Here is a 22,122-nt window from a genome sequence, read left to right as displayed (position 1 = left end):
TCATTTTATCAAAATGAAAAAAACCCTTCTCTAATATTTAATTTTAAAATTCGCAAAATAATACATTTCTAAGACTTTGCTGATTTAAATTAAGCATTTTCATTGTAATCGTAATCGTATCTTGTAACTATAGAAACCAAATCTTCCCTAAAATGTAAACAAACATGAAATAAATTGAAAATAAAATTTGTGGAGTATAAAGTTTTATATTAAATTATTACGATTTAAGTAAGGTATTCATAAAATTTCAAATCGATTCTAAGACAGAAATACAAGTGTTTCTTTTATTATAATATGAAAACATAGAGAAAAAATCGCTAAAATGTTAGCCCCCGTATTTACATTAAACCTCAGCAATAAAATCTTACCTCACAGAGTTACAATCGGGAAATATGATGGAGTGCATCCTTGTTTAACTGCCGCGACAGCTTCTGATAAAGTAGGTTTTAAATACTTCTTTATATTTTTTTTCCAGATGGAAAAAAATTTTATATATATATACAGAGAGAGAGAGAGAGATTTGTGTTCATATTAAAATATGGTTGTTTTTGAAAACAAAAAGAAAGTGCAATGTGTAATAAAGTAAAGGACTACTAACGCATAAAAATTTTAAAAGATTATTAAAAAATATATATACAATTAACGCATATTTTACAATATATACAATTGATGCAAAAAAATTTTTTTATCAAATATCAAGAGGGATTTTACCAAATTGTTAGGATTTGAATTAAATATTGTAATTTTTGTGAAATAATTTTAAACTGTGTATTCATTATCTATATTTCCTATTTCAATTCTCAAAAATTATTAAAGCAGCAATAAAATTTTTTTAGTATTTTGAGACCCCAAACTAGATATGCCCTTTTAATTTTTTGTTCGTGCAAATAAAATTTCTTTAAATTTTTTTTTAACTCATTTCAAGCTTCTTTTTTTTAAACTTTGGAAGAAATATTTCATGCTTCCTTCTTTTTCCAGTAAAGAGGAGAGAGAAATATTTTAAAACTTTTCAACTTTAAATTAATTTCTGTATGTGTTATTGATCATAAACAGTATTTTTATTATACAAAAAATTGCTCTGCATAACAAAATACTAAAATACTTTTATAAAATTAGGATTTGAGTTAGCTGAAAATTTTCTTACATTAACTAACACTTGTCATTTCTCTTACTATCTTATTCTTTTCTGTTATTATCTCTTATGGAAAAAAAAGAAGAAAAAAAATCATCTCAGTTTCAATTTTGTGTTTATTAATATTATTAAAAATAATAGTGATATTGTGTTGTTATAGTTATGAAGAGGTAGTGTAGCTTTAGCTCTTTAAAAACTAATTTTTTATAAAATAATGTTTAGTGCTGTGAAAAATTATGTAACTTCTAATATCAGTTATTTTACAAAACATGAACATGAACATATATTTAATTAATTATGCTTATTGATTAGGGTGACCTGGGGTAATTCCTGATCAAAAAACGCAAACATCTATTTTGTGAAAAAACTATTCAAAATAGAATTTTAATATTTACTGGAAGTTTGAGGCTATATGAGATGAGTCCTATGCCAACTTCTTTTGTTTGAAAATCTAATTAGAATTTAAAAGATTTTAAATTTTTAGTTATCAGGAATTACCCCTGGTCTTGATCATTTCTGGGGTAATTCCTGATCACTTCTGGGGTAATTACTGATCACCAGTTTTTATTGTAAAGGGGCTGTTTGAAAATAATTATATAATGGTTATTAACAAATAAGACATCAGATCAAAAAATAAACCAAAAAGGTATGTTTAAGCAGCTAATAAAATGATTTATTTAAAAGCAAGAAGAACGATTAACGCTTTAAATTTTCAAAAATCTTTGCATCGTGCCATACATTTTAGGCATTCAGCCAACTCATTCTAATGTTCTTCTGAAATATAAGAGAGTTCCCACATGGGTTACTTTTGCTGGATTTTTTAACTTCATTAAGGGAAAGTGTAAAGTTAAGTAAGGTATGCCAACAGCTCTGGCAGCAGCTCTCACACTGAAATTTTAATTTTCAATCATTAAAAGAAATTCACTAATTTTGTTTTCTAGAAGCTTAGTATCCTTTTTAGGCATATAATTTCTCACCATATTTATACTAGGCTAATTTATAAACTTAAAAATTATTTTACTAATTATACTAGGCTAATTTATAAACTTAAAAATTATTTTACTAATTATACTAGGCTAATTTATAAACTTAAAAATTATTCTAACGATGTACACACATAAAATTAAGATAGAAGCAAGGTAAGGCAAACCAGAAATGGTGCAAATCATAATACAGTCTTGTATACAGTTAAAAACAAATTTTGTTCAAAACAAAAATTCCACTTAATAAATATGAACTGTTATTTAAGAAAAGACAATTAGCTATTTATAAGCTATTTTATATACTATTTATAAGAAGAAATTACAATGATCAGGAATTACCCCAGTGATCAATAATTACCCCATCTGTAGGGGGCAACATTTGATATAGTTTCCTATAATCAATTATAATGTTTACAGTTGATGTGAAACAATTAAACAAAAGTTTGCACTATTTTTATATCAAAGAAAAAGAAAGTAACTCAAAATATTTATTATTAAGAGAAGGAGAGGGATCATTGTAGAAATATGCACATTTTGAAACCCATCTTTGAAATGGAAAATATGGAAAGCAGTTTAAAAGATACTTATTTTGTTAGATTAAACAAAAAATTATTATTAAGTAAATGTAGTTATACTTTAGTAAAGTGTACAAGCATTCTTGTTCATGTCTCAAATTTAAAAAAAATAATTTTTTTAAGACGAAACGCAGGTGATCATTATTTACCCCAGAAACAGAGTGATCGTGAATTACCCCGGGTCACCCTACTATTTAGTTTTACATTAAATATGAAACTCTAAAAAAAAATTTTAAAAATTTCAAATCATTACATTTAGTTAAAAAATTCATTTTATTAAAAAATATGCATCAGTTATTGTTGCTACAAAATTTAAAATTTAGCAAAAAGTTTCTGCATTATTTGTATAGCATTATTTTTATGGAAAAGAACGGAAAAGTTTTAACAATGGTTTTTTTTCTCTTTAGATATTTGTACATAGTCCTCATCGAAACACTGTATACAAAGGAGGAAGATGGTCAAGTAATGCATTATCTGGAGATTTAAGTATATTGAACATAAATCAATCCATAACTTGTGTTGCTGCTGGCCCCCTGAAACCAGAGTCCAAAAATGATGTGCTTGTAGTTGGAACTGCAACTAACTTACTAGCTTATGATGTGGAAAATAATACAGATTTATTTTATAAAGATGTAAGTAACTCAAATTTTCACGCTTTGTTAATGTTTTTATTTACTTTATAATGCATTTTAAATTATGAAAATGATTATAATGAATTATTCTATGCATTTCAAAGAAAAAAAAAATTTTTTTTTCAAATATCTTACAAATAAAATGAACTAACTAAAATAATTTACATTAAATTTTATTTGTGCCTGATTTTTATTAATTGAAATTTAATAGAAACTTAAGAGTTACTTCGTCTTTCTCAAAACTTCATTAAGAATATTGTGTTTTGAAAAACTTACATTGTGAGAAACTGTATACTTATTACTAGAGCCCAGATTTTAATGGCTTAAAAAAAATCCACGAAAAGCTCTTTAAAATTATAAAAATTGCTAATAAAAACATCAAAAAATGTCCTTAAAATAAACCCTTGTAATTAAACAAGAATTTCAATCTGTGTAATTTTTTTCCTATAATTTCATAAAACATAAAATTGTATTAAAACATATATATGTATTACATAATTAACTTAAGGTGCAAATTTAATGAAAGTTTGAAATTAATGTAAATGTGAAAATTACTTAAACTTAAGTAGAAAGGAGAACAATTTTGATATATGCACACTGGTTTATGTATATCATATACTTTTAAACTTTAATTTTGTGAAATTATAAGAAATCAGAATCACATTGGATTATTAAATTCTGATATTTTGAAATATGAAATAAGTCTCTTGTAACTGAAATGCATTAAATAGTATAACTCAGTTAAAATATGTGAAAATATGAGCATGAGCTAAGTATTCATCTAATTATTTCAAAAGATGCCCTAAAGTTTAAAAAAAAAATAGCCAGAAATCACAAAAAGTGATCTAAAGGGAAAAAGATTTCCCCAAGATCTAAAAAAATGTTCTAAAGGTCTACAAAAAAAACTAAGAGTGCAAAAAATGTGAATGTCATAAAAATCAAAGCCATGCTTATTACTAAAATCATGCTATAAATTACCACTCTAAATTGTTTATATTTTAAAATGATATTTTTCATTTTTGAGGTACATGATGGTGCTAATTGTCTCTTGATTGGACAACTTGGTGCTACAGAAAACCCTTTAGCTATTGTTGGAGGAAATTGCTCTTTGCAAGGTTTTGATCATGAAGGAAATGATGCATATTGGACAGTAAGAGATTGTTTGATGTATAAATTTGTTAACTTCTTTTTAATATGAGCACTTTTGAGTATCATTAGTCAAACTGTGATCTAAGGAACAAGGAATTAAATTTCCATTTTCATGAAATCATTAGGTAATGATTTCATGAAAATTATTATCTAATTGATCATGAAAATCATTATTTAATGAAAATTATTCAAAGCTCAGTTTTAAGGTTTTAAAGAATATCTAAGTTACAAACTCTATTGACTCTATTGTGACCTTACATAAAACTATAATTGTGTGTTTATGATTTAGAAGTGTTGCAATTTAAATTATTCTAATTTTTAAACTGGTATTTGAGTAAAGTATTTAGTTTTCATAATTGTTTCAATAATAAGGTGAGGAAAGTAAGCCATAATGTCCTTTCATATTAAAATCAACGCTTAAGAGAAACTAAACCTAAATTTAAAATCATGACGCCAATCCAACATTAGTTAGAGAGAGTTTATTAGTAGTAATATCTACACAACTTGCACCTTTAAAAAATAAGTGTATTTTCTACTTATTTCTATAAACCAAAATGATTTAATTGAAAATTATGTCTATGGACAATGATTTGATTAAACATTATGTCTTTATGTTGTAAGCTAATTAAAAAATGCGGTTCTCCGCAAACGTTTTTCTGTAAAATGTTTAGTCAATATCTATCTAATATTTTTGAGGCATATTGTAATCAGTTTATGTGTCTTTAAGATGATTAAAAAATATTCAAAAAATCAGACTAAGTTTTCTAAGTCTAATTACAATAAACCTTTAAAAAGGCTATTTGCAATAAGCAATAAGTCTGAAAATTGTCAGATTGATTGGAAAATACTGATACAAAACGAATTGATATTGCTGTTTGTAGAGATCCAGACTATATAAACAACTTATGAATTATGTTTTTGTTTTGTTTTTTACTGAGTTGGAGCAAGATATTTTTTATTCATTCATTCTTAACTAGAATTCTTTTTGCTTTCTTATTATTTTAATTATTATTATTTGAGTTTCTGTTTAAAAAATAATTTTATGGGTAAATATTCTTATATAACTATTATACTATGAAATATTTGAACTAATATAATATATATAGTTAATTCTTTTTACAAAAACTATATATTTATTACTTTATTGCAATTTTTAAAATTATTGTATCAAATTATTATTTTTTTAGGTTACTGGTGATAATGTTAGCTCCATTGCATTATGTGATTTCAACCATGACTCATTTAATGAAGTACTTTTCTCTTTGTACCTATTTTCTACTTTTTTCTTGATTTATATGTATATTCAATATTTAAACATTGTTTAAGTCACTCAAAAAAATCAGATAATTTGCAAGTGGTAATTTTTTTTTGAAAGGGATAAAAAAATATCTGTCTATTATAAGACAATAGTTAGATGTCTTTTTTTTTTCTCTTTCACATTTGTTGTAAATAATATCCAGCATTAAGACATTATAATAAAAATAATGCACCGATGAATAGTTTATTGTGAAGAATAGTAAAACTAAGGTACTTTTCTTTTAGCCCTTAGGAATAATTAGTTTCTTATAGTTTATTTAGAGCAAATTCTCATGAATTTTATTTACCTTTTAATAATTTCTAATTATGTTTCAAATCATTCTGGATCTAAGGTACATAAATTGATAACTAAAATTTAGTAGATGAAGGTTTTATTCTTAACACTAGAAAGACGACTTTTAAATTTTTTGTGGTTCAATAATTCCAAAAATAATTAATTTTTAGCATTGCATTTTTCTTACTTTCATAGTATGACTCTACGTTCTTATTTAATCATTTAGGTTTTGGCCTCATTTGAGAAAAAATATTGAAACTTATACTTAGAATGATGGTAGGAGCCAAAGTGACCCTGAGAGCTTTTGCAATATTACAGAGATACCTATCTCTTTTTGTAATCCCTATAACACGCCTTTGTAGTTTTAAATTATAATTTTGAATATATAAGCTACAGATATTTTAATTTCATGTAAAGAGCTGATCAGAAACAAGTAACTTAGTCACAGAACTTTATAAATAGCTCCTTTGTCCAGGCAAGTCATTAAAAAATACAGCTAAGACAATAAAACCATCATATCTATAAATAGATATGATGGCACTCTAAATAAAAAAGAAAATGCAATGTAGTAAGAAAAAAATCATACTTGGTACACATGCTTGTATTTGAACAAATGTATTTTAAAAAATGTAGTGCATTAATTTTCATAAAAACTGTACAAAAAATCAAATAATTTTGGTTAGTGTCAGTTTTCTTAATTGAAAAGAAGTATTTCAGTTTATTTTTCATTAAAAAATCGATAATTATTATCTTTTATTAAGAGTAAAAACTCAGTTGGACTCTTGCTGCACTTCAAGAAGAAAAAGAACATGGATGTCCACACATGTGCCTATGGCGTCAGTGCCAGCTGATCATTTATAAGGGAAATGGCATGTTAAAGTTGAACTAAGTTTCTCCACATAAGTTAGAATGTAAATTAAAGTGAAGTTGATTAAATACAGCGCCATACTGCACATGAAATTTTTTGTAATTCTTTCTCATCTCTGTCTGTTACTTAATTTAGATTTATTGTTTTATTGTAACCATGATATATTTTTGTTTTGTGTGCTGGGCAACTACAATGCATAGTTAGTTTGTTTATGTTGTACATGTCTTTGTGCCTGTCTTTGTGTTAAGTAAGAAATATATAATGAAAGAATTGAAATCATTGTGTAAGAATATAGAATGTGTCACTTCAAAGAATTTTAACTTGACGGGCTTGTCTAACTCAAAATAGAATTCAAAAAACAGTTGCTAATGTAAACAAGTGCCATATTTTAACAACCAATCAGGATCGAAATACTCACACTATATCACAGGATCCCATTATCCATAACAACAAGGTTTTAGTGTAACTGAAGAAATCAAAGTTTCATTCACTCAGACATTTTTGTTAATCAAACAGAAAAGAAATTTCAATTAATTCTAATAATCGAGCTTCTACTATACATTTACAAAAAAATTTTTTACCTTATTTTAAAATATTAGGTTCATATGCTTGGCTCTCCAATCTCAAAATAACTTAGGAAATGTCATGCTTCCCCCTTTCATCTTTCTTAACTATTTTTATATTATAACCATCATTGAGCAGTTTTCTAATTTATAACCACTGAAATTAATTTGTTATCAATTAAAGGTCTATATTAAACTTCTCCTATTTAACAAAAACAATTCAACAAAAGCTGATTATTATATGTATATTACACTTTTATCCTTAAATATTATAATACATTTATATTTCTCATAATATATTTATCATATATTTATATGTATTTATCTTTATCATTCTTATTTAGTTAATTGTTGGTTCAGAAGATTTTGATATACGGGTGTTTCGAAATGATGTAATTATTGCTGAAATGACTGAGACAGAAGCAGTTACTGGCCTATGTAAAATAATGGGTCAACATTTTGGCTATGCACTTGCTAATGGAACTGTTGGAGTTTATAAAGGTTTAGATAGAGCTTGGAGAATAAAGGTAAGTTAAAATATTTAAATGATTAAAAATATTTATATATTTTTGAAACTTATTCATTTTTATTAATATTTAGAATCTGTGTATTAATTTATTTTTGATAGCAAAACATAATAAAGTTATGTTATAAGTTAGAATTTTTTATTGGAATAGAAGGATTGCAGAATAGTTATAAAAAAAATATAATATCAGCAGGCTCTACTAAAAATTGTTTTATTAGTTTAGAAATAGATTTTTTTGTTATTTTTTTAAACTTTTAATAATAATTATTAATTCAAAAATCACTCTTTCGAAAAGAAAAAAACTTATTATTTCAAAATTTGAACAATGAGAATCGTTTTGAAATACATATTGCTTGTTTCATCATTTATAAATATTTACATTCCTTTTAAATTTTAAAAGTGAACAAGAATAAAAATAAACTTAACTCTGTTTATAACTTAGAAGTGATTATGAATTTCTTTAATCATTAACAATTTTGAAAGTATTAAATAGTATCAAAAATGTTGATAGTGTTTGATGTATTGAACTTTTTAAATAAAGAAAGAAAAACTGTTCACAATGAAATGTATTAAATGCCCACATATCTACTGTCAACTATTTTGATAGCATTTGATGTATATTGAGCCTGTCCGCATTGTGTTAGCATTTTTATGAAATTTATTATACTAGTATTTTCTGAGAATTTTCTGTTGTATTATATCAGTTAAAGTTTTTCAAAGATTTAAAGTGTTCAAGAATAATTTAAGTTTATTAAAACATTTTTAGGAAAATTTTAAATGGTTGTAAAATATAATATTTAAGAAATGTTAGTTACCGTTTTATTTTTAGTCTATAAATCAAGCTATGCATTTAAATAGTTATGACATAAACATAAGTAATCTGAAAACATAAATACTGCTATCAATACTTTTGATAGTATTTAATATATATCGAACTTATTAGCTTTATTTTAGAATTTTTTGAAATTAATTAAAAATTTTACAAAGATTTAATGTGTACTAGAATAATTCAAGTGTCAAAGTAATAATGTTGTGGAACATTGCAAATGTTTATAAAATGTAAAGTTTTATAAATATTTATAAGGGTTTATATTTTCAGTCTAAAAATCAGGCAATATGTTTAAATAGTTATGACATAGATGGAGATGGAGTTCCTGAAATAATCACTGGTTGGAGTAATGGCAAGGTAAGTTACCTTTTTAAATTTTAATTTGCATCATAATTTCCTTGTTCATTGATTATAAAGTTTCTTTTATGGTGCTGTAGAAATTGTATACTAATTTGTTACATCGCTGTATTTTCATATGAAATAGATATTACAGTATAACCTTAAAAATCCTGGGATCTTAATATTTCAATGATTAATTTTTATAATTTTAATTAATAATGAATTGATAATTATAATTTTTATTTCCAACTCAATGTAAAAAATAGCTGAACCAATTTTAAACATTAAGAATTGAGGCTGAAAAAATGAAAGTTGATGAAGTTTACATTTTAAAGTTGTAAAAGAAATTAAATTTATTAGATTTGTATTAGTTATAAAATGTAAGATTATTTGTATGTTTAAAGAACTTTTGTGCAAATTAAAACATTTTATTTTTCAAGATGAATAATTTTAGATAAATAATATCAGCAAGTACAATCAAAATTGATTTTTATTCTTGGTTTAACGCTAGTTTTTTTTTCTTTTCTTTTTATATTACCAGTGATGATTAATAGTTTACTAAATATTATTCCAGAAAAGAACTTCATCTTTAATTTCAATTTTAAATTTACAAAATTCTCCATTTTTAGATTGATGCTCGAAATGTTCAGACAGGTGAAGTTGTATTTAAAGATAACTTTTCTCATTGTATTGCCGGCATAGTAAAAGGGGACTACAGATTATCTGGCAAAGAGGAACTAATATTTTGTGCAACTGATGGAGAAGGTAAGAAAGTCAGTATCAGTATTTTTCGGGAAAAACCATGTTTTACAATATTTGTGACTCAATAAAAGTTCAAAACTGCATTAATATCAAGATATCTTCAGTACTTTAAGGGAAAAAAGTATTTTTTAAATTTTTACGTAATATCAAAGTATTTTAATGTTCTTAACACATTACTGACCGTCTACATTTCCGTGGAACGGATGTGGAAGTAAAACAATATAAATAAACTTTAAAATTTTTTATTTATTATTCAACTCTTAATATTTCTTTTCATGTGTTAAAAAATACAACAATCACCTACATGTAATGGTACACCTTGACTTGACTTGATATAATGTAAAACAAAGTTACCTGCCGGCGAAGCAGGCATCTGATTTCTTCTTCTGACTAAACTTTTGCCCTTAGGCAACTGGGTCTTTTGGCTTGTGAAAAAATGGGAAATTCCACAGAAGAATTCTGTGGTCGTCTTTAGTGAATTTTCTCCCCATCTATGCCTTTGTAGCTGGGTAATGGTACACCACAAGTTTTGCAATTACATCAGGTTTTGTAAAGTTATAATAAATTGCGGTATAGAATTAAATAGTAAAACTTGAAAAGTAAGGAAAATTACGCCCACTTTTTAAAATAGTCACCACGAGATCACTGCTAACATGATTGCTATGACTCGTGACCGGTGACCAACGCTTGGCCACAAAAGCACGAGTTAACTCGTGACCGGTCAGCGATGTGTTAATAATTAACTTATTCATAATTACTATCTTTTATAATTTTAATGTAAAAAGAAACATTGAAGAAGGTAACTAATTTAGTGATATTTTGGTGTATACTGGCTGGAAGTGAAAACAAATCCAGCTACTTAAGCAATAAAAGTACAAACATAAATTGATGCAGTGTTTGCAACTTACGTTTTGAAATGTTGCGGCGTATATACAAGTCTATTCAGCTACCACATTCATCTATATAGAAGGTTGTGAAAAAAGGAAGAAGTGTAACATATCAATAATGAGAATAATTTATTTAAATCAATGCTTTAATGTGTGCTTTGGAAATTTTTTAGTTAGAGGTTATGAAGCTACTTCTGCAGAAATGCGTCATCACATGCTGGATGCAAATTTTGAACAAGAAACTGTTCGAGATCTTTCTCAAAAGAAGCAGGTAAACAAAACTTGATTATGTTTATTTTTTGCTATTTGACTTAAGAGATTTCTATAAAACTTTAGCCAATTTTCTCACCATGCTTTAACCACCTGTCACTTTTACTAACACAAAACTATGAAGAATATTTCTCACTGACCCTTCATTTTTGAATTTAACCTTATTTCAGAGATGCCAAATTGAATATTTTCGAGTTGTAATCTTTTAATGTATGATTCTTTGTGTAGTAAATTCGATTTATAGGATTTTTACTCACCACTGCTTCTAAATAATTCAAAACCTTATATGATATGCCCCTCTACGGCATTCTATCTGTGTTTAGAGTTTTAATAAGTTAAGAAAATTAACCAAAATCTGCAAAATGTAGTTTGAAGTTCTCTACTGGTTTTTAAAATATTTTGTCTTGTCTGGAGCAGTTGGCATCTCTGTCATTTATACATAAACGTCACACTTCAGAGATTTAAAAAAATTGTATAAATTCTTCTATGATACATCAATCTTAACATGCATGTAATTTTAATTATGAAAGGTGATATTACTAGTTAATTTTTTTAAATGGTGGCAACAACAATGCTGGAACTGGAACTTAAATTTATTATGTTTTGCTATTTAAAAATGCAGATTATTTAAAAAAATCATTACGTGAAATGAATAAGTCATAAGAGTTTTAAATAAATTATAAGAATTTTACTTTTATAATTACATATTTCTTGACCTAATTTATTGTGCTCCACGTTTTCATTTTACAAAATTATCTTTTGTATATTAGTGCATTATTAAAAAATAGTTATTGTTATATCTGAGTATGGTTTTTACTTACATTGCAGCTTTTGATGTATTTTAAATGTTTTGTGTTGGAAATTGCATGCTCGACTTGACTGTTATTAATGTTTTGTAATTGAATTTTCCTATGAACCAATAATCTGTCTTACAAAATAGTAGGCGTTAGTTTTATTATGTATTAATTAATAAAAATTTTATTTTATAAGATTTATCATTATTCTGTAATAAAGTGATAGGGCATAAAAGTAATTTGTGGATGATTACATAATACAATGGACAATATAACAACAACAAAATAGCATTATATAGCAATACCTACATTAACAAGTTTCTTAGTTTTTTACTATTTTAGATTTAATATCAAAAATTGTAGTTTTTAAGCATTTTGTATTAATAAATATTTATATTTGTAACTTCAATCACATAAAAATTGTAACATCAGTCACAAGATCGCTTTTTCTTTTCTTTTTTTTTCTCCACTTTCTATATGTCATTTCATGAGTACTTTATGTGCTTCTTTTTAATCTAAAGATTTTTGAGATAATTTTTCTTAAAAAAATAATCACATTATTGCTCATGAAAAAGGGGGCTTTCAAAATGTTAATATGGTGTTTTACTCCACGTCCTTTTTATGTAACATCAGTCACATTTTTATATTTTTATTTCAAATAAAACATTTATAATTTCCATCTCTTTTTCTTACATGCATAGTAATATAAGACTATTTGAAAGCATCCCATAAATATTATTTTTTTAAAAAATATTAAATATTTAACAATGAAAAAAAAATTTTAAAATAAGAAAAAATGTCAAGGTGTAACATTAGTCACCATGAAATCGCCCTTGTTTTCAAATGACTAATTAATAAACTAAGCTATGATGAGAGCTCAGTTAAACTATGATCAGTCATTTGTTAGGCTTTTAAATTCAAATTAGCTTTTATCATTACTTATTTTCTGCATTTTATTATTTTTTTACTGTACGACAATCCGTTTTATTCATAAATGTGTTAGAAAACCACTCATAATTCTCTTTTCACCGTTTTTACAGGCTTTGCTTTTAGAGCTGAGAAATTATGAAGAAAATTCCAGAATTGGAAGTGGCAATATTAAAACTACAGGTAGAGCAAGTCAACAGCATGATGAATATGGTGTTATCCCTGTAAATATATATTTAACTATGTGTGATTATAAATATTTAAGATTTTATTATATCCTTGATATTAAACATTGTTTCCCAAATTTTAGGCTACAACACAATTGAAAACAGGACTAGCAATCAATTTGGGATCTGATAAAATTGGAGTAAGTTTTAGTTAAACAATTTGACATATTATATACAGATTAAATTGTAAATAATGCACGATATCTAATGTTTATGAAATAAACATGCAACTTTCACTTTTTTTGTTCGTGAAACATAAATAATATATACACATTGGGAGCAATATAATATATATTTATAAAGTTTCGAAAGATTTCTTTTTCTTTTCATCGAAAACACATCGTGTCTGATAAAATTATAAGGGAAATATAAATGCGTCACAAAAAATCTCAAAATTCTACCCAGAGGCACAATTTCTAGGGAAGTTAATCAGAAAAATATTTTTAACTGCTCTTGTTAAACAGGTGAAAAGATTTAAAAATTATAATGAGTAATTTTAAAAAACAAATGACTTATTGCTGCTTTAAGTTTCAAACTAATCATTGTTTTTACCAATTAATGCATCATTTTGCAAAATTTTTTAATTTTCATGCAATGTGTTAGATTATATAAAAAAATATTTTAAATTTATTTTATTTCCTATGAGATTATATTTTGTATTCATTATAAACATATTTATAAAATGCAATGCATTTTCCTTTTAAAGAAGGAAAATCAAGGTATTCAAGAAAAGATAAGAATTTCCGATTATGATTTTATGATTTTTCAAGGTATTTATCATAGTTGATCACTAAAATAGTTGTTAGTTGATCACTAAAATAGAAAACCAAACAAGACGTTTGTCTCACTCCAATTGCAAAATCATCATGGTATAAATAACTATATATAACTATGATTAAATTATTTGTATTTTTTGAATGAAATTAAGCTCGACTTCTTAATGAATATTCTGAACGATATAGTAAAGATAATTATTTAATTATATCTGGTTTTAATTATAATTATTTTGTTTTACGTGTGGTTTGAAGTCAACACTTTTTTCAAATACTTCTTTTCATTGTAAAGTTGTAATTCATTGTTAACTTAGTCAATAATAAAGTGGCGAGTGACATTCTGAAATTGTTCCATATTTTGAGTCTTATTATTTATTGTAATTTCAAGCATATTAATTTTTTTTTTGGAGAATTTATATATATAGTAGTCAATAATAAATTTGAGATGAAGTGTTCTGAAAATGCTTCATATTTTGAGGTATAATTTTTACTGTAATTTTTAACATGATTTTAACGTTTTTCTCTTATTCGGAATTTTATTTATGTACAATATGGTATCCTATATTTTTCCAAAACATTATATAGATACATAATATTATATATATAAATTTTCTTAAAAGAGAAAAATTTTTTTTATATAATATACTATATTTTCCCAAATATTATACATATCAATAAAAATGAACTTTTTAAAAAAACTTTCTTTCTAGAGTCAGTGTTTCTTAGTCACCAAAATAATACCTAGCAACTTCTTTTGAAACATCACAATTTTCTTACAATATTTTCATTTTTTAGCCTCATATAGAAATAACCCTGGAAACTACAAACAGCACTATTATTAGAGCCGTCCTGATATTTGCTGAAGGAATATTTGATGCAGAATCACATGTGATGTAAGTAAGCTGATTTCAGCTAAGTTCACTCTCTTTTTCATTTTGACTCAACTCATAATACTACTTATCTCCCAGCCATCCGAAAGAAAATCAGTTGTCATCATCAATTCAAATTCCTCTTTGGCCTCCAAAAGATATACCTATTGATTTGCACATCAAGGCAATGATAGGATATAAAGGAAGGTAAAAAATAAATTTTATATATTCATTTTACGTTCAAAGGATATATTAATTTTGCGTTCATTTTGCATTACAAAACGTTCAGACCCTGTTTTATTTAGTTAATTTTATACTCATTTTATAAAAATTAAATTCTTTTATTAATGAATGTTCCCAAGAAACTGAAAAAGAAAGATATACTTATAAAAAGTTCATTTGCTTCAAAAACTATGAGAGTGGTAAAAATCGACATCTTTAGAGGACTAAAAAATAGGTGCCCATTCTCAAGACGCATGAATGAGGAAAACAAAAAATATTTGAAACAGAAAATGTGAACCTTCTAACGAAACAAAGTTTAAGTTTTTATTTTTCTACTTTATTTATTTTCCATTCTGTGTTCTTTGTTTTCAACTTTAGGTTTTCTATTTCAAATTTCCTTTGTTTTCTTCATTCATGTCTATCTTGTGAATGGGTACCTATTTTTGAGGTAAAACATGGTGACTATTACAACCTTCATAAGTTTTTGAAGCAAATAAGGTTCCTATTATTTTAATCTGCTCTTAATAATCAATTATGTCTCAAATCTGATCTTTATAATTAATTTTACCATATATCTGCTTTCTATAATAAATTCTGCCTCAAATCTGCTTTTTATAATCAATTTTGTCTCAAATCTGATTTTTATACTCTATTATGCTTCAAATCGTCTCTTTATAATCAATTCTGCCTCAATTCTTCTTTTTATAATAAATCCTGCTTAAAAGTATTTGCTATTCCACCAAATACGTACTGCTTTCCTATTTCATATTCTAGCATTCATTTTCATGTGTTTGAGTTAACGAGGCAGTTACCTAGATTTTCAATGTATGCTCTTACACCAGATCACACTGAAGAAGAGCCAGAAAGCTATGTTAAGTTTTTCCTGAATGATAGAATACAAAGGGTAATTACGTTTAAATTTTTCAAAATTTCTTTTATTTCTGGTTTCTAAATTTATTATATTCTACAAACTACTTAAATAAAAAATGCAAGATTTAAATATAAAAATGTCATGTTATTTTATAATTTATCTGTATATAGGTTTTATCTTGGATCAATAGCAACTTCCTTCTTATGCAAGACTTGGAATTTACTAATCAGCTCAATTTAAGATTCACTTGTCTTAGATCACAACAGCCTTTATTAATTACTATGGATTCATCATCAGAGGTATAATAAATGTTTTAAATTGCACTGCTCTTTTATCAAAATTAATGAATCTTTGAAAAAATATCTGTAATTAATTTATTTTTTAATTCTTCATTGATTGAGAATCATATTAACTATTTTTGTTTTATTCTTATTTCAAGTTCTAACTAAAAGTCAAATTTTCAAGTCTCATTATAGTGAAAGATAATTTTTTAAAGGAATCCTCAAATTTATTTATTTTCCAATTTATTCTGAAATTCTTATTCAACCTATTAAATGATTTTTATCTAAAAACATATCTTTTTAGCACCATAAACAACTTTCCTCCTTAACTATTGCAATGAATGATACAGTGTTTTTACTACATTTTACAAAGCAATAAATTTTCTTTCAACATTTAAATCTTATGTAAAAATGGGAGATCATAAACTATCGATTTTATATTTTTTGCTGAAATAATTTTGTTTAATTTTAGGTTTTCATAAAAACTGATGATATGGAATTGGCTGGTGAGCTTATACAATCTTTAGCTCAGTTCCTTACAGTAGAAGACCTTGCAGTTACAGCTCATTTTCCTCAAGATACCGATAATTTATCTCAGTTGTTGACTAAGGTACTTTAATGTTACTTTTCCATTAGTAATCAAATTAATGTATTTCTTTATGCTTTAATGATTGTAGACTTTAGACTTATTTCAGTGACTAATGACTTTAAAAACTCTATAATAGCCTGGTCGGTAGGGCGCTGGACCCATGTCCCAGAGTTCGTGGGTTCGAACCACTCCGGCCGAGGACTCCCCGTGTAGTAAAGTGACTGATGCACGTTAATTCTGTCGAGTCGCAAAATTCCTCCATGTTCCCATAACAAATCAATACCTCTGGGAGGTACTGGATTGGAGATCGATCGTTCTCTGATTCAGGTCAAAATTACGATCTGTGGATGAATGAATAGATGTATGAATAGGTCCGCCCTATAAACGGGTGTGACGTATGGTGTGGCAGAAGTCGAATTCTTGGCCATAGATGGCTCCACTGGAAAACAAGAACAATCACACATCCTCTACCTAAACAGGCATACGTCAACAACAACATTATAAAGTAGAGAATTTTTTTTATATAATGAGATATTTTAAAAATTAAATTACATTTTTGTTGCAATTTTTAAAAAATTAATCATCTACAATTTTCAGTTTTTTTTTCTCTGCTTAAAAATGAATAGTGCTTTAATAAGGATAAAATATAATGCATATTTAATATAAGCCAACCAGGTGGCCGAGTGGTTAGGGTGCCTTACTGCGGAGCCGATGGTTGCGGGTTTGAATCCTAATCAGGGCATGGATGTTTCTTTCTCTCTCTGTGTGTTCTATGTCCTTTCTCCTTTGTGTGTGTGATTGTGTGAATGTGACCCGCCCTATAAACGGGTTTGTGGTTGTGTGACATGGGCGACGTTGCTCCACCGCTGTGACTTCGCTACAGGTGCCCACTGGGGAACGAGAAGAGAGTAGCAGTCTTGGCATATGAGGCCAATGGGACAATACATCCCAAGTGCTCGCCATTTAAAAAATATCATAAATATATTAAAAATATATATGACCTTGAAAATACTGTAATACTTTAAATTTTTTAATGTAAATCAATATGTTGTAAATCAATTTTAATTTTAAAATATTATATTATTAAATATTTGTTATAAATATTTGTTATAAATATTCTATAGGTCAATGATTATCAATCTGTGCGCCAGCAACTATCAGCCGATATGGCTGATAATTCAGGTTTAATACGAAACCTTGTAGTTCGAGCAGAAGATGCTCGTCTCATGAAAGATTAGTAAGCAATTTTAATTTCTAACCTCTTCAAAAATCATAATGTAAAAAAAGTTTAACTGAGTAATTCTAATCAATATAGTTGAAAAATCACAGGCTCAAAAGAAGAAAAAAAGAAAATAATATTTGCTTGCAATTATAAATTTACATTTTGACATGCCTTTTGAATAAATTTACCATTTAATGAATTTTTGCATTCATATTTATTTTTTTTATCTGCAATTATTTTTTATTTTATTTTATTTATTGATTGATTATTTTACGTATCATTTTATTCATTTTTGAAGTAAAATTTATGCATCATATTTTACTCTTGGAAAAAAATTATCTTACTATATCTACTGCCTTTTTCTTAAATGAAAACAAACTTTCAATTTCCTTTATTATAACTACCTTGGTAAATTTAATATAAAATTGCTAAAATTTAATCCAAAGCACAAATTGTGCTATCTGTATCCATGCAAAATTTGCATGAACAGATGAAGTTTTAAATTTGGTTTTCTTTTTTAATAGCTGCAATTTTGAATTTTTTTGAAAACTAGCACGAAATTTTTTTCTTCCTCTTTATAAATATATTAGCTAAATTACACAGAACTCATAAATGCAAAACAAATTAAATTTTGAACTGGATTAGTGTAATAGAATACTAATTATACTAATTAGTGTAATAGAATCTATGCTTTATGCTTACCCACAATATTTTATAAGAATTTTATACAAATATAATCACTTTCAAAATCTTTTATCATATTTTTCCTAAAATTTTATAGCCTTTTTAAGGCATAAATTTTTTTATTGTAGTGGCAAAAAAGTGAAATACCTCTATTAATGAATTCCCTGAGGAATTGTGCCATAACTTTTTAATAAATACAGTATAAAATATAAAATTAATAATCATAACAACAATTATTTTCTTAAATGATAAATTGGTTACAATTTTATGCATTTTTTTTTAAATACTTGGCTTGTTTCTTTAACTATTACCTAGGAAAGGTTAGAAACAACATTCCTTACTTTTGAAATCTGTATACTCCCAAGTTTATTTTGTCTCATCATTGCAGCATACATTTAGAATTCTTTATTATTGGTTTTTAAATTCAAATATAATTTTTTATAATGAGTCCAACTAATTATAGTTTATACTTCAATTAGTGTTGTATAGTATCACTTTTTTTAACAATATATTTATATTTAATATCTTAACATAGAAATTACATTTCGAAATATTTGTTTGTTTTTTCATCGCAGCCCTCTTATGAGACAGTGGCATCAAGATTTACACACTTTAAATAATGAGCTTATAAACAACTACAAGATACGATCCAATAATCATGAAGAATTAATGACATGTTTGAAGCAAGTAAATCAAATTATTCAAAGAGCAGGAAGACTCAGAGGTATTTATGAATTACATGTCTATAATTGGATTTTATTTTTTAAGAAAATTTCATTTGTTATTCTATTTTTAAACAAAATAAACATTAAAAAATTGATAATTCGAACATATTTGCTAAATATATGTAATAAACAGCAATTTACTTTAAATGCTGGATGTTTGACAGTATATAGAGAGAAATTATAGATTACTGAAAAAATCTTAACTCTGATTTTGACTGTAGTCTGTTTAAATTGTAATTACATTAATACTAGTTCAAATATTTAACAAGCAATTGAATTTTTGAGAGGAAATAGCTGTATTAAGTACAGTAGTTGGAACTAGCAAGCTTCCGGGTTGTTCAGAAAGCAATTTCGTTTTTTCCTGCAGAGGGCTGTGTTGTATTTTTTTCACAGCCGACTTCACACCTAAGTCATATAATTATTGTAAATTTTGAAAGCCAATATAGGAAAGCATATTTGTGAAAAAGTTCGATTGATTCTTTATAGTTTTTGGTTGGTACCCATTCAAAAATATAGAAGGTAAAAAACAGCATTTTCGGCATATGTTACTATCGATATAGGTAAAAATGCTGTTCAAGCAAGAAAAAAATTATCCCATGTGTATGGAGAAGATGTATTGACTGTACACCAGGGCCAAAATTGGTATGAAAAATTTCGATTTGCCAATATTTTGATTGTGGCTGGGTGGCGCAGTTGGTTTGTCATCGGCCATCTGAGCCCAAGTCTGCGGGTTCGATCCCCGACCCAGACTCCAGATTTTCGGGATGCAGAAAATCCTCAGAGGCCATGTCGTATGATTATGCGGCATATAAAAGATCCCTGGAGTGCCTTATTGGCTCTTGGCATTTCCGGCAAAATTAAATTCCTAGTGCACTTTAGCATCCAAATAGAGTCTCGGTGCTGCCATCTAGTGTGTGGCAGAAACTAGACATCCAAATTAACATGGCTAACGGTATCTCATTCATTGTGGTGGTCCTGAAAGAGTGGATGCCACTTCCGGCGAACACACTAGGTCTGCTCATCGGGAAGACTGATTGTGCAGCTCATAGGAAATATTTTGATTAAGATACACAATGACAGTTTAGCTTATGAAGACTCAATAAAGGCATTAATTGATGGAAACTGGCGAATAACAATTTGTAAGATCATTAACGAATTCGTCTGTTCGTAATTATTTGAAACGTCTAGATTTATCTCAAAGCATGATATATGGGTTCCCCATATCCTTACGTAAAGATATTTGTGCTGTTGCATTAGACGCCTGTGATTTGCTTCTCAAACGTCAAGAAATTATTCCTTTTTGAGGCACATCGTCACTGGGGACAAGAAATAGTTTGTCGAAAATATTTGTCCATTAACTTTTTAGACATTAATACCTTCAACTCAAAAGAGGAAGTCAAAAGTTGCCATATTCATTTGAGGAAGTGTTTTTGCCAGTATTGAACAAACATTTTATGAGCTGGGAATCATGCTACTGCCACAAAGATTACAAAAAGTATTGGACCAAAACGGATAATGTATAATTCAATAAAATATTTATTCACTATAAGAAAATTGTCCTTCATTTTCATGTGGAAAAGACGAAATTACTCTCTGAACAACTAAATACAAGTAACGAAACTTCTCTAGTTGCTACTTTTTTTGAAACTTTAATTGTATTGTGCTGTATTTTTTTTAAAGTAGTGTAGTGTGTAACAACTACTAATACTACACAGAACAAGAAAACCTCTACTTTGTAGCGATTTCTGACAACGACTTTTAATGTTAATTTTGTGAACAAAGTTCAAACGCAATAAAACTTTTGAATCTGATTGGTGCACATGTTACGTGAGTCAGTCAACAGGCGCAATGAGAATGTCTGTTTGACAGAGTGTTTTAGATTTTATCTAGCCATTATGAGCTACAGCTAATTTATCCATCCGCTCATAACATATCTATGCCTTCAAATGCTAATGTTACTTAGAATTAAAATTGAAAGAATGTGTGTAACATATTTTGCTCTGTAACTCTATGTACTTTATTACAAATATATAATCATTTTCTGTTTTTTAATTGAATACTTATTGTTAAAATAGGCACAAAAAGTTGAAGGCTGGGAGAAAAATTTATAAAAAATGACTTAAAATAATAAATTTATAATAGATTTACATAATTATATTATTTATAGCCATTTCTTTGGAATTTCCCATCTTAAAATATTCAAATTTATTTTTCTTAACAAATTTTTACGAACTTTTTCCATATCTTGCAACAAATAATTGAAATATAACGAAATCGATCTCGAAAATTGTGATTTACTTTTTCTATTTTCATTACTGTATACTAGACTTTCAGAAACACTTTGTGGGTAACAAATAATTTACAAAATTGTTTTTAAAATTATGCAAAATGTAATATTTTTTTATATTAGACAATAACAACTGTCTCCACAAATATTCTTATAGATTCATGCAATTCAAAACCATGTATGGGTTATAAATATTAATACTCGTCATGACGCTGAATTTTTTCTAAATATTTCAAAATGTGGACTTCTTTTTTTTTCAGTGGGAAGACCAAAAACTCAAGTTATCAATTTTTGCCGTGCTGCTATCAAGAATAATGATATAACAGCTTTAATCAAAGTTATTGAAACCGGAGAGCAGTAATGATTAATTATGTCTAAAATGTCACATATTCTAGTCAAGAAAAACACTTTATATTTTATTTTTTAAAGTGTACTATTTTTATTTTAAAATCTATAAAATATTTTAGATGACTTGGTCATTTTGTGAATTAGTTAAACGCTTGTGTGCTTTAAACCTTTATGTAAAATGTATAATTATAGTCAAA

The 22,122-nt window shown here is 26.6% G+C and overlaps 1 protein-coding gene across 1 annotated transcript; it reads left to right on the top strand.

The window, feature by feature from the left end:
• The first annotated feature begins 123 nt into the window (after nucleotides 1–123).
• LOC107451759 (BBSome complex member BBS2) lies at nucleotides 124–22,048 on the top strand. Its single transcript, XM_016067969.5, has 18 exons — nucleotides 124–439; nucleotides 3,098–3,322; nucleotides 4,347–4,472; nucleotides 5,659–5,721; nucleotides 7,838–8,020; nucleotides 9,119–9,205; nucleotides 9,817–9,952; nucleotides 11,010–11,107; nucleotides 12,941–13,051; nucleotides 13,138–13,194; nucleotides 14,623–14,720; nucleotides 14,796–14,903; nucleotides 15,693–15,822; nucleotides 15,960–16,088; nucleotides 16,543–16,680; nucleotides 17,784–17,896; nucleotides 19,141–19,289; nucleotides 21,838–22,048. Exons 1-18 carry the CDS (start codon nucleotides 323–325, stop codon nucleotides 21,936–21,938), a joined length of 2,169 nt encoding a protein of 722 aa, XP_015923455.1. The 5' UTR covers nucleotides 124–322; the 3' UTR covers nucleotides 21,939–22,048.
• Nucleotides 22,049–22,122: the final 74 nt, after the last annotated feature.

This window comes from Parasteatoda tepidariorum, chromosome 5, assembly GCF_982258835.1.
Source record: "Parasteatoda tepidariorum strain Cologne lab strain chromosome 5, Ptep-v5.0, whole genome shotgun sequence".
Lineage (NCBI taxonomy): Eukaryota > Metazoa > Arthropoda > Arachnida > Araneae > Theridiidae > Parasteatoda > Parasteatoda tepidariorum.
This window is presented reverse-complemented; position numbering and strand designations above follow the sequence as displayed.